At 39.9% G+C, this 14,210-nt stretch overlaps 1 protein-coding gene across 1 annotated transcript; it reads left to right on the plus strand.

The window, feature by feature from the left end:
• The first annotated feature begins 7,765 nt into the window (after positions 1-7,765).
• On the plus strand, positions 7,766-8,911 carry LOC122482722 (olfactory receptor 4C6-like). The gene has a single exon (XM_043579021.1). It carries the CDS (start codon positions 7,766-7,768, stop codon positions 8,771-8,773), a length of 1,008 nt encoding a protein of 335 aa, XP_043434956.1. The 3' UTR covers positions 8,774-8,911.
• Positions 8,912-14,210: the final 5,299 nt, after the last annotated feature.

Genomic DNA, 14,210 nt, shown 5'->3' on the forward strand with positions numbered 1-14,210 from the left:
AATGAAATTCAAATGGTTGCATTTGAAAGACAGTGAAGGAAGTATGGGCGAGAAAGATATTTGAAAGAAAAACAAGCAATTCAATCGTTGAGGAGACTGATAGTCTGGGCATGAGGGTAGTGCTTTGAAGCACCTAATGTCGTTTCTCTAGGGCTTTTACAATCACTGTTCCATGTGTGAATATTTATTGCTTGAAAAATGGCTCCAAAGTCAACTGAGTTTAGGAAATTCTCATTTCCTTTATTAAAAAAAAATACTATTTAATTCCCACAGTGTGCCAGAGAGTTCTGGGGGCTTGGTATAAGACGTTGACTAATACAAACAGGTTGTGTTTGTGTGGAACTTAAATTACAGCGGGGAGCAGATGGTTAATAAGCAAGTGAACAAATGAATGAAAAATGTAATTGTGTTGGTAATAGGTATGATGAAAAACATTATATTAAGGAGGTGGTGCAGAAGAGAAGAACTGGATATAGATGTGTGTACTTGTTTGTAGCACAACTAGAATTTCAGTCACACTCACATTTAACCACATTATTTACCTTCACCCATTTCTTTATGTTTTCATTTTATTATTATTTTTTTTTTGAGAGGGAGAAAGAACATTTGCGTATGAGTGGGGGAGGGGCAGAGAGAAACAGAATCTTAACAGGCTCCACACCCAGCATGGAACCCAACGCGGGGCTCAATCTCATGACCCTGAGATCATGACCTGAGCCAAATTCAAGACTCAGATGCTTACCTGACTGAGCCACCCAGGGCCCCCCCCACCTTTCTTTTTGTAAGTAAGCTTTTTCATATGCTTTTGCAAAGGGTGAAGTATTCTTCGTTCAGGTAAAAACAATTTCTTGGGGAATAAAAATATCTTACTGTTTTTATATATAAAGCACAGATATACATAAAGTACATACATGGATAATATATCTGTGGTGTTAAATTTTTAGTGAGGGTAATTAGAATGTCTACAACGGTGACTTAGGAGGGCAGTAACGAAAAATAAAAAGATTGAGAAGCTTCCCCTAACCTACATATCAAAGTGGTTAGGTAAGAACATGAAGTGATTCTAAGATGTTAGTAAAAATAATCCAAGTGCGGAAGGTGGCCCATCACCTTTGTGAGTCATACTCAATAAAACTGAGAGACTCTTCCTTTTCTGGAGACTTCCTCAGGAGACTGTTGTATTCTGTGTACTATGTTGTAAATGTAGCATATTGATATTTTTCATTATTGAAGGTGGAAAAAGAATGAAGGCTATCATTCCAAATATTTCTAAATTGAAAACATGTTATTTGAGAGTACTGTTGTTATGGAGTGAGAAAGAATTGAGTCCTTTTTTTCTGGCTGAGGTACATTGTTTAAAATCCTTAATAATGGCAACTGGTCTGCAGTTAGGTGTGACAATTTTAATAATAGTCTTAAAAGATGAAGGGGACACCAGACTAAGTAGTGGAAAAACTTGGTTCCAGGATTTGCTAGGTGTGTTGGTTTTTCTTCGTCTAGGTTATTAGGCAGATGGATGGTTGTGTGACCATTCTGTTACTGAAGTACTGAAGAAGAGTGGTTACATTGGGAGCAGATAATTGGTTAATACCAGGATCTGGGGTTGTGTTTGTGGAGCATTAGCCTGGCCTGTCTCCAGTGAAGTTCTGCCCCGGAGAAAAACAGATCCTTGTAGGGGTGGATAGGAATTCACTGGTACGGTGATTAGCTCCCCAGTCAGTAGAGACACAGCCTCAAGGGGATGCTGTGGAATGATACAAGTCTGCACACTTGGAAATTCTGTGCCATTGGAAAATGGCGCTCTGCCCTCTTAGCTCAAGACTATTACCCAAAGGAGAACATCTTATTAATAGTGTTTCTTCTAAGATGTGGATTGGAAACTCTTTACAAATTAAGCTCAAAATACAGCCAAGTTCCATGAATGATTTTGTAAATAGCTTAGCTGTCTTTTTTTTTTTTTTTATTTGGCAACCTTTCTTATTTAGATGAAGTTTCTCTGCCATCTACAAGGGTTGTTTCCTATTTAAATTCTTGGACACTTAGAGCATCTGTTGTAAATCTTTCATCCAAAATCATGAGAAGCTCTGGTCCTATAGAAATAGCTCCCCATGAAATGATCAGACGATGTGTCTGCAGTGCATGTCCTGATTTACTTGCCTGTATGCTTTGATCTGCTCAATGGAAACTCTAATAGGTCATGATTTGTAGCTATTTTGTAGATGAAAGTTCATGTAAGTACATCCTGGATGGGGCCAGAACTTTGGTTACCCTGACATTATCCTGGAGAATTTACTTGTACAATCTCTGCCTTCTACCTTCTGGAACCATCGGGTAACTGGCTTTTGGAGGTCACAAGGATGACATCAGGTCGAGCACTGAAGGTGACTTCAACAAGTTACTTGAGTATTAAACATGTTCTTCTTAATTTGAACTACTTTGAAATTGTTGAACTAATTGAACCACTTTATACACATATACAATAATACTTAAAATGTGTCAGTAGTTCAACGGTTTTGTCTCTACACGCAAATTTGTGGCTTCAGAATGGAGAGCCTTAACCTATCAACACTTTTGATGGGATTTGCTTTAATCTCTTTTAGCAAATTATCAAAATGTAAGTGTCTGCCTAATCCAAGTCATGAGATTAGTAACTATGAGAGTGTATTTATGTTTTAGGGATGTGCTCTTAGGAAGGGGAGGAACAGGAATAGCTGGTAAGTCTAGGATGCTTTTAGAGAGATTTCTATGTTTCCTTTTTTTCATGCAACTCTGTGTGTGTGTGTGTGTGTGTGTGTGTGCACATGAAAACACATATATATGTATATATTACACATGTTTCTGCTTTCTTCTTATGCCAACTGCTTTTAGCCTTGATTTTCCAATAACCTTTGAGAACGAATTTACATGGTGCTTTATTCCCGATTTAGTTTAATGATACTTCAAATGTTTGGTTTCATTTTTTTCCAATATTTAACAAACATCTACACTATAATGTAATTTAATATTTTATCCCATTTTAATATTTATAAATGTAAATATCAAAACCTAAACTATAATGCTAGGAACTTATTATGTTTAATACAACTCTGAAGGGGCGCCTGGGTGGCGCAGTCGGTTAAGCGTCCGACTTCAGCCAGGTCACGATCTTGCGGTCCGTGAGTTCAAGCCCTGCGTCAGGCTCTGGGCTGATGGCTCAGAGCCTGGAGCCAGTTTCCGATTCTGTGTCTCCCTCTCTCTCTGCCCCTCCCCCGTTCATGCTCTGTCTCTCTCTGTCCCAAAAATAAATAAACGTTGAAAAAAAAATTTAATACAACTCTGAAAAAAACCCCGTGATTTAAAGACCATGTGTAACTTCTGGTTGATTACATCCCTGGCAGGTCCAGAACGAAATGTAGGTTTTTGTGATGTCAGAGTTCACATATTTTGGCTATGTACATTATGTTTTTCCTTTCTTCATGCCTTGCTCATGCTGTTCTCTTTCCTGTTGACTTTCTTTATTAAAAACTTAGAAGTTTCTAAATTCTCATGTCAAGGCTTAAATCACTTAATCTTCTTTGAAATCTATAGATCATACTGATAATTTCCCTTCTGGAACTTACATTGTATATGCATCATTTCAGGAGTGCTCATTCTGTTTCCTTCTTTACAGGTAGGGCACCTCCTCTATCCCTCACAGTTTTGGACATGTTATGGAATGAGAAATATGTACTGTCTAGGTAATCATTAGAGAATTGAAGCAATGCAGTTTTTCACTTCTTTGTATGAATGGTCTTTTTGCCAACGTATTTCATAGGAACACTGGAAAAAGAAGGCATTATTACAAAGAGGATCTGAAGGTGGTGGTTCAACACTAAAGTGCAAATCCAAGGTAGGCCTCCACTCTTGGGATTGGCTAATGTATGCCTAGGAGTAGAAATGAGAAAGCTGAAAGATGGGATATATGAGCTTAGATGCCAGAAGAATAGCCTGGCTCTGACAATGGCACTCTCTCATTTCTGGAGGCAAGACGGGCACCAGTATTGTTTGGGCATTTTCCTTGGATACTATTTTCCTTGGTTGAATCCAGTTTCATGGATTTAATTAAATTTAATTAAATGACTAGAGTGTACACAGCACAGCATTAGACATTTGTGGAAATAGAATAAATTAGCTATCCTTAAGCATCCACATAGGGAGATAACACTGACATGAAATTTTTAAAAAATTGGCCAGGAATACAGCTGAATTGCCACTGATATGTACCCTAGCTGGATATTGTAGCAAATATCCAGAATGATGGTGGTGAAGGGGACATTCGGGAAGAAATGAGGCAGGAAGGAAGAATAATAATGGGTTTGTTGATAATAGATGGCATGGGCAGAAGATAGGAGCTTATAGGAACAGAAAATAGTCGTGAATATTTTGTTAGTGCTCCCCAAACATTCTCATGCCTGGTACTTCCTTCGGTGCTTCAGAAAGCATTGTGAGGCAGGGTATGGAATTCTTAGAGAGGCTGCAGAGATGGTGGTTAGTATCCTGTGCCATGGACTTGGTCACAGACATACGAAAAGTGTACAATTTCTCTAAGCCTTAGCCACTGCATCAGAAAACCAGGGTAATACAGGTTCCTGTCTCCTATGGCTTTTGTGGGAATTAAAAGAAAAAAATCAGGGGCGCCTGGGTGGCTCAGTTGGTTGGGCGTCTGACTCCAGCTCAGGTCATGATCTCACGGTTCGTGAGTTCAAGCCCCGCGTTGGGCTCTGTGCTGACAGCTCAGAGCCTGGAGCCTGCTTCGGATTCTGTGTCTCCCTCTCTCTCTGCCCCTTTAACGGCTAATTACATTGTTTTCTTTTTGCAGGGTTGAAGGTTGTCCAGTCCGTGAGTGCCAGGAGTGGGACAGAGAGCTTAGTCTGCTCGCTCTGAACCCACGGCCTCTCCCACCAGACTGGACAGACTGACATGTGTGTTCTGGCAGTAAGAGATGGCTTTGACCGCTGTGCGAAGGAGGCATACAAAAAAATGAGGTTGATTAGTATGGGGCGAGGCCTTGAGTGTCATACCGAGTGTGTATTAGTGGTCAGAAAAGAACTATAACAAATTTATAGATTTTAAGACAGAAGGGGCATGAGTCTCTATTCTAGTGTATTATGCTTTAAAATATTTTAAGTCCTGAGATGGCTCAAAGGGCATCTTACTTGGAAGTGGGAACATTTAAGGCAGGTAGGAGTGAAGCTTCTGTGCTTGAGAGGGACAGAGTCCCTGAACTGGCTCCTTTGAGCCCCTAGCATTCCACTCATCTACCACAGCTGCCTCCTTCTCCAGATGAGGAAACGGAGGCCCAGAGTGGTGAGAATGTGATGACACATCTTCAGAGATAAGAGGGATAATTTGGAATGAAACCCGGCTAGCCTGATTCTGAGACTATGTTCCTTCTACACTATTAGGGCTATTATAGGACTTTTAAAGTTCTGAGGTGGAGATTGGGGTTAGCCCATACTGTAGATTGGGGTTAGTCCATATTGCAGATTGGGGTTAGCCTATCCTGGAGATTGGGGTTAGCCCATACTGTAGATTGGGGTTAGCCCATATTGCAGATTGGGGTTAGCCTATCCTGGAGATTGGGGTTAGCCTATATTGCAGATTGGGGTTAGCCTATCTTGGAGATTGGAGTTAGCCCATACTGTAGATTGCAAACAGTGCCTTGGCAACTGTGTACCTTGTTTAGTAAAAGGAATAATATTAGGAATGTGTCTTTGGGGATTTAGAGGAATCTTAGAGAACCTTATTTATATTCCCCACAGGTCTCTAACATATTCCTATCAAGTGGCAGACAGCCTCTGCTTAGGTAGTCATAGCAAAGAGAAGTTTACTACTGGAACAGTGCTTTTATCATATCATTTAGTGGCAGTGACACTTGTATATAGCTGACTGAGGCCACTTTCACTCCTTCAGTGGCATAGTGTAACGGTTAAGAGCTCATGTCTCAAAATGAGATTATATGGATTCATAATCCTCACTCATTTTAGATGAGACGCTTACTGACTCCAAACATCAGTTTCCTCATCCTCAAGATGGGATTTATGATAGCCTCCAACTCATGTGATATGAAAAATAATTGCAATAATGCATGTAACAGACTAAGTGTACCTTGCTGGTACATAGTGAGTAAAAAAAAAATAAATGAATTGTTTTATTGATATTTTGGTTGTTCTTTAAAATTCTTTGTTTCGCCTGGGGCACTCCTTCACAAAGAAAAATGGAAGGAATGATTTATACGAGTTCAGGCTCACGTGCAGGGGTGATATCAGCTAAGTGGGATTGGGGTCTTCCTTGGGCAGAGAAAGAGGCACAGTTTTGTTTTCTTTAGTCAGCATATCTGGAAAATCATTAGAGTCTTGGAATGTTAGTGACAGTTAATTAGTTGTAATTTCTAGTTTCAGGATTGGATTATATATATAATTAGAACACGTTCTTTATGGTAAAATTGTCATCAAATTTGTTGTTGAATTTTACTGTAGGATTTATTTAGTAAGATGAGCACAGGAAGCATAAATTCATCTCACTGGTTTGTGATGATAGCGAAATTATATCATGAAGCAAATGTCTCTACCATATCGAGAACTTGATAGACTCTTAAGAGAAGTGACATTGCTTGCCATTGCTATTGATTTTGATCGAGGAAAAGCCGGATTTGAATTTGGTTTCAATGTTTTCCAAATTTTTTTTTCAACGTTTTTTATTTATTTTTGGGACAGAGAGAGACAGGGCATGAACGGGGGAGGGGCAGAGAGAGAGGGAGACAGAATCGGAAACAGGCTCCAGGCTCTGAGCCGTCAGCCCAGAGCCTGACACGGGGCTCGAACTCACGGACCGTGAGATCGTGACCTGGCTGAAGTCGGACGCTTAACCGACTGCGCCACCCAGGCACCCCCGGTTTCAATGTTTTCTAACGGTGGGAACTTAGTGTCTTATTTTTCTACTCTTTGAAGCCTCCGTATCTTATCTCTAAAATGTAGAAAATGTCTCATAGGGTATTCCACTGCCTGAGACATATTCACAATACGTAATAATAATCCAGTTTGAGAAGATAACATGTACATGGAAAGAGTATAGCTTTTAATAAGTGGGGAGTCCTTGGGATATGACCTAGCTGGTAGGCTGTTCAACTTAGATCATTCTAAGTGCTCACTGCATATGTGGAAGAAGTGAAGGAGAATTTATGTGTTCTTGGTTGTTGGGTGTGTCTAGTGATAAATGAGTGTTAGCTTCTGGCTTGAAGTTACCAAAAATCAGAGGCTGAGAGAAGGCTTGTATGTAGGTGGTTTATTCTGGAGGCAGTGAATGGGGAGAGTGAAATAGGGGAGAAAGGCAAGTTAATCCAAGATTGTGGTTAAACTGGTTACCATTTATTCTCTGGCTTCTATTTATGAATGGTCTAGGATTTCTTTCAAGTATGTTAATCTCTTCATATTTCCAGGTAGGAGTATGTGCCAGAACGATGAAGTGGGGTTTTCCAAGTATCTCAAGCAACACATATGGGGACAGGAAACAACAGATGTACTGGGGAGTGAAGGTGTTGGGGGAGGGATCAGTAGGATGGAGCTCTTGTCAGGCTATACTGTTAGCAGCTGGTTGCTGTGTCAGTGGCTGGAGCAAAAAGTAGGTCAAGAAGGTATAAGACACAGTGAAAAAATTGTCCAGCACACTCAATGATTACTAATTCAAAATAGTATTCTTTTGTAGATTTTCCAGCTCAGTGTGGTGTGCTTATCTCAGCCCAAAGTAAATGGAGAATCCAAACAATGCAACTGAATTCATTCTTTTGGGTATCACAGAGAACCCAGAGCTGCGGAAAATGCTCTCTGCTGTGTTTCTAATCCTGTACGTGTCCACGGTTTTGGGGAACCTACTCATGGTGGTAACCGTGATCACAAGTCAGAGCCTGAGATCACCTATGTATTTTTTCCTCACTTCCTTGTCCTTCATGGATGCCACCTACTGTTCTGTCATTGCCCCCAAGATGATCGTGGACTCCTTCTCCGAGAGAACTACCATCTCCTTTGAAGGCTGCATGACCCAACTCTTTGCGGAGCATTTCTTTGGTGGTGTGGGGGTCATCCTTCTCGTCGTGATGGCCTATGACCGCTACGTGGCCATCTGTAAGCCCCTGCACTACCCGAGCATCATGAACCCTCAGGTGTGCCGCCTGCTGCTGGGAGGCGCCTGCGTGGGGGGGTTTATCCACGCAGCAATACAGCTTCTCTTCATGTATCAAATACCCTTCTGTGGTCCCAGTGTCATCGATCACTTCATGTGTGATTTGTTCCCATTGCTGAAACTCGCCTGCATGGACACCCACGCCCTGGGTCTCTTAGTCATCCTCAACAGTGGGGTGATGTGTGTGACCATCTTCCTTATCCTCGTGGCCTCCTACGTGGTCATCCTCTGCTCCCTGAAGTCTTGCAGCTCTGCGGGGCGGCGCAAAGCCCTGTCGACCTGTGGCTCCCACCTCACTGTGGTCGTCTTGTTCTTCGTGCCCTGCATTTTCCTGTACGTGCGGCCTGTGGCCACTTACCCCATAGACAAAGCAATGGCTGTGTCCTTTACCATTGTTGCACCCATGTTAAACCCCCTGATCTACACCTTGAGGAATGCGGAGGTGAAAAATGCCATGAGGAAATTGTGGGTCAAGAAGGTAGAAGACACTTCTATACAAGAAGGTATAAGAAACAAACAACCCTGGGGTGTCACTAATTTGTATGCAAAGGGCAAATCTTTCCTTCAAGGACAATGAGGTTTTGTCCCTCCACCATTCATCCCAATCCATTGGGCACATGGCAGCCAATGGCATCTTTTAATATGCAAATCACACTAAGACACTACAATCACCCTATTTCCCACCTCTCCAGTACATTTTATACTCCATCACTTTTCTTACTAGAGTCTGGCCACTCTTTTTTCTTTTTTTTTTAAACCTGTTTTTTTTTTTCTTTTTAAACAATTCAAGCCTGATTTTCAATAATTCAAGTCTTGGTTCAGGGCTTTTGTTTGTTCTTATTCTGTTCACTGCTGGACTTCTCTTTTCCAGAGATTTCGCTTGGTGGGCTCCACCTCATTTTTTCCATCTTCGGATGAACTCCCACATCCTTAGATAAGTCTGTCCTGATGATTTTCCCTAGTCATTCTTCCCTCAGTTACCTCTTCATTCCTGGATTCACTTTACATTTCTTGACCTTGCCTCATGTCAAGAAGGAAGAAAAAGCCCATGAAAGCATAATAACTTGCTCTCTAAAAAATTTAGGATGATAATTTTTCTATTTTAATTATAGAATTAAAGAACTGGAAAGGTCGTAACGATATCCCTAGCCTTACATATTTGTAATGTGTATGGTAATTTTCCCCGTATCAAAAGCAGGTCCAAAACCTACATCTTCTCTTACAAAGGTGAGAGCTGTTCTTACCATTTGTGCTGAAATTATTACCTGTCAGTTAGATTTCACAAATTCCTTCTCATATCTGCCCTATGGGTTCCCCAAATTAATTCACGTTAAATACCTTTGCTCATTAAACATATTTCTTAGGAGCTCAGTGCCTGACTTTTTAAACCCTAACATCTGAAACAAATATTGATCTTACTACTTTTTTATAGGGATTTGCTGTTACTAGTGTAGTTTGTAAATTTCATATGATTATGTAAAATTGAAATATGATAAAATATGAAAATTCAATATTATTCATGGTGCAAAGGCATAGCAAAATAGGGTAAAATGGTGCTTTAATTTGAAAAAGAGTATATGCCTAAAAAGCCCTTGCAAGCATCACATTTTGGGGGAAACATTAGATGGACTTTCTTCCTGTTTCATTGAGAAAAATTAAGACATCAGAATACTTCCACAGACTTGTGACTATACCTACCAATCTGTCAGCACCTGTTCAATCATATGCTACCTTCTTACTCCACTAAATACATTATCTGTGTTCCTGCCTGAAGGCAACCAATCTGTGCTCTGGACTTCAACTCCTTATCACTTACATAAAGGCATCTCTTTTTTCATTTCCCTTACGAATGGATCCTTTGCATCAGCAAAGAGGCAGTCTGATATCTTTTATTTTTAAAATAAAATATTCCCTTGATCTCATTTCCTTTATCAAGTACTACTCTGTTTCATTGTCTCTTTGTAGCAAAACTTAAGCGATTCTGTAATGCCTGTTTCCCATTTCTCCCTTTCCAATCTCTTTACATCTTTTTCAGGCATACTTCAGGACCTAACACTAAAAATGCTCTTTTCAAGATCACCAGTGACATCTGTGTCACTCATTGAATAGGCTTTCCTCATTTCTCATCTTATGGACTCCATCACTGAATCCAATCTTCCATGACATATTTTCCCTACTTGACCTTGACTCCCAAATTACTACCTCCAGCTCAGGCTTCTCTCCGGAGGCTGAGATCTGGAAACCCAACCTCCTTCATGGCATTTCCTCTTGAATGACTAATAGATTCTTTTCCCACCTCTAAATCTACTCTGTTCACAATATTCTATATTTCAGCTGGTGGCATAGTTGGTCTCTCTTTCTCATACCCCCATTTATCAGGAAATTCTGTTGGCTCTATCTTCAATACATACTCCAAATTCACCCACTTGTGATCTCTTTTGGACCTGTTTTCTAGTTCCTAGCCACTTCCATCTTTCACCTGAATATTTGCAATTCTCACCCACTCTTCTCACTTCTTTCTTGTCATTCTCTGCCCTATTGCTCTATTGTCAACACAACACGCAGAAATATCCTTAAACCCAGAAGTCAGATAATAGCCACACCTTTATTCAATACTCTGAAATGACTCTTGATCTCACTCAGGTTAAAAGCTAAAACCTTTTGCAATTACTAACAATCAAGTGGACATAATCTGACTGCCCTCTTATTACTCTCAACTCCTCCCTTATGACTAAACCCTCGCTGACTCCTCTGGTTACTCTGGCACCTCTCTGTTCCTCTTACTGGTCATTTACATTCTTGCTGCAGGGTCTTTATGTAGGCTATTCTCTCTGCCCAACATACTTTCTCCCAGTCGTCTGCATGACTAACTCACTTTATGCTCCCAGACGGGAAGAACTTCTATTTTTAATTTAATAATAATATTTAGATAATACATAGACCTGGGCAAGCAAGGCTTCTGGTCTTCATTCCACACTTGGAAATGTCTTCTGTGAAGTTTTCTAGGTTCTCTAGTGTCTGGAACTGGGTAGTGCCTTCTGGTGGGGTACTCCAGCCTGGACCTGATTGCATGGGTCTCATCCTTGTTTCCTTCTTTGGGGTGCTCTTTGGCTCTCTGTGCTGCACATGGCACCAACCAGATGCCCTGGAAACTCTGGATTCTATACTGTACTGTACTATACTATGTTATGAAGTATCCTAGGTTTTATGCCCAGGACCTTGGTTCCAGGAGGGCATTATGTCAAGCAAGAGGCATTATTCCAACATACAGAGGTTCTGGAGAGAATAAGAAGAGATAGATTCTTTATATGAAGAGGAGGACAGATGTTTACACATCAGGAAGAATCTTTCTGTGTCTAACTGGACAATAAACAAATCCAAAGTACCTCTTTCTACCCTGAATTCTAGAATTCTGTCAATACTTCACTATATCTAATACTGACCTGTGAATCTTGTAATATACTTTTGAATCAAATTATTATTATTATTATTATTATTTTTGTTATTATTACAGTAAAACCTTGGACTCCGAGTAACTTGTTCTACCAGTGTTCCACAAGATGAGCAAACATTTTTAGGAAATTTTAATCTGATCACCGAACGATATCTTGCAATGTGAGTAGTACGTGACACCAAATATCACATGGCCACAACTGAGCCAACGGTTCTTGAAATTCACTTTGATATACGACAACTGCTTTGGATCATAAATGTGTTTCTGGAATGAATTATGCTCACAAATCAAGGTTTTACTCTATTATTATTATTATTTCATAAGAGTATTTACCTAGGCAGGGGTCCTGTAAAAAAATATTTGGCTGCTCTGCGCACCCTAGATGAGACCCTGATTTTAGAGACACCAATTTCTGTGATGAAGTAATAACACTCCTGCAAAAGAATGAGGAAGTAAGTGCATCTTTGTGGAAATTGATAAACTAACATTAAAATTTGTGTGTATGTGTAGCTATGTTTGAACAGCCTTGGTAATAAAAACAACGTGAGAGAAGTAGAGATGGGACTGGATCTTCTACACATCAGAATATACCATAAAGCTCTGCTGTGTAAATATTTTGCTAGAGGCCATTTAATAGAGAATTCTAAAGAACAGAAGAAATGGTCCAGTGGTTAAGCCATCTATCTTTGGAAACTTGGTATAATTTTTGTAATTTAATAAATGATAAAGGTGGAATTTTAAATCCGTGGGTAAGATTGGTCTATTGGATCAATTCTGAAGGGGCAAATTTCTATTTTCTCTCCCTCTTACCTTGTATCCGCCCCCCCCCCATTTCATACATCTCTTTGTACCTGTCTCTATCTCTCTCCTCTGTCTTTTTTGACTTGTACAGTTTCTTTTTTAATTCACAAATTAAATACTTGCACAAATAACATGCTTATTATATTATCTGTCCCTTTCGATCTTCCCACTATTATTTCAGTGTTATCCCACTCACTTTCTCTAATAGAATCAAATAATAAGGATTAAGCAAAGCGAGGTATGGAATAAAGTAGAAGATGCCAAGTGTGGTTCAAAGAAGGCACCAGGATTCCAGGATTTAATTGCTGCAGTTCTGCTGTTGAGTCATGTGTTTAAAAGATCGTCTCCTCCAGGAGTGTGTTCCTGGTCAGATGGTTCTTCTGGTCGGGAAAAGTCTCTAAAATGTCAGTTAAAAGAAAATAGCACGTGCCCGTTAATATCACAGGTGAAGGTACTTCTGCACATTCACTTTTCTGGCAAATCACTTCAATTCTGCTTCTTTTTGTCAGATGTGAATGGACATAAAATTCGGTAGGATACAAAAGTGTGTAGAACAACAAACTCCTTGGTGTGGACTCTCTCTGAAGAGATCTCATGAGCTAAGTCCAAGTTTCCCTCAAGCTTCAATCCCAGTGCTACATACTCTGAAGGATTAAAGTAAGCAGACCTGTCATTCCTTCTTTTAAAAAAACTATTTATTTTGACAGAGAAAAAGAGACAGAGAGAGGAAGTGCAAACAAGTTGGATCCCAACTGTGCTGACATCAGAGAGCCTGATGCGGGGTTCAAACCCATGAACCATGAGATCATGACTTGAGCCAAAGTCAACACTTAACCAGCTTAGCCACCCAGGCGCCCCCTGTCATTACTTCTTTTAAAAAAAGTAGAAAGAGAAACATTCCTTTAATCTCTAAAAATTGTTTTTAGTTTTAAAGTCATAACATATATCGCTTAGGTATTCAGACATAAAAAAAGAAGATTTTTGATGAATCCACACAGCTTTGCACATAATTCATAAAATGTGTTATTCCTGAAAAAGCACTTGTTATCTAATCCTAATCCCAACACATTACAGATCCTTATGAATTGATGTGCTTCATCCCAGAACTCAGGTCTTGTATTTAGTAAATACACAGGCATTTTGCTTGAATCCTGCACAGAGATATTATGTTCCATCCCAGTATAGTTTTCTATTCCTGAATATGAAGGGAAATCAAAGCATCTTCAAATGGGAACCCAGGAGAAGTTTTAAAAAAAAAACAACTTTAATTGGTTAGGGACATAAAGGTTTTGCAAGTACCTGCATAAATCAAATCACAGATAACTGTGTCTTGAAAAATCATACTGATGGGAAATTTCCAAACCCTGAGGAAAACTAAGAAGCAATCCTACAGGTTCATAGCCGCTCAGGGAAACTTCTTTAAATCCTAGCTGGAAGTCAAGGAGGAAACTTTTGCTTTTTTATTTTATTTTTTTCCCTGAGGCCATGTTGAAGACCGCTTGAGAAGCAGTGGGGCACATTCTCTACCTCGTCTGCCAGAGACGCTCTTCTTCTGTCTCCTAGATGTAGAAATAAGACTTGGAAACATGCTTCACATTTTGGCCAGCCATTGAATGGACTTTTCTCCATAGAGTATAGGTGATTGCCATCACCAGAATTTTCAAGAAACTGATAAATGGTGAGATTTGCAATTCACATGTTTGCATTTTCAGAGAGAATTTTACTCTTTTTACTGCAGCAGTAAATAATAATCTGGATC

Source organism: Prionailurus bengalensis, chromosome D1 (genome assembly GCF_016509475.1).
Source record: "Prionailurus bengalensis isolate Pbe53 chromosome D1, Fcat_Pben_1.1_paternal_pri, whole genome shotgun sequence".
NCBI classification, from domain to species: domain Eukaryota; kingdom Metazoa; phylum Chordata; class Mammalia; order Carnivora; family Felidae; genus Prionailurus; species Prionailurus bengalensis.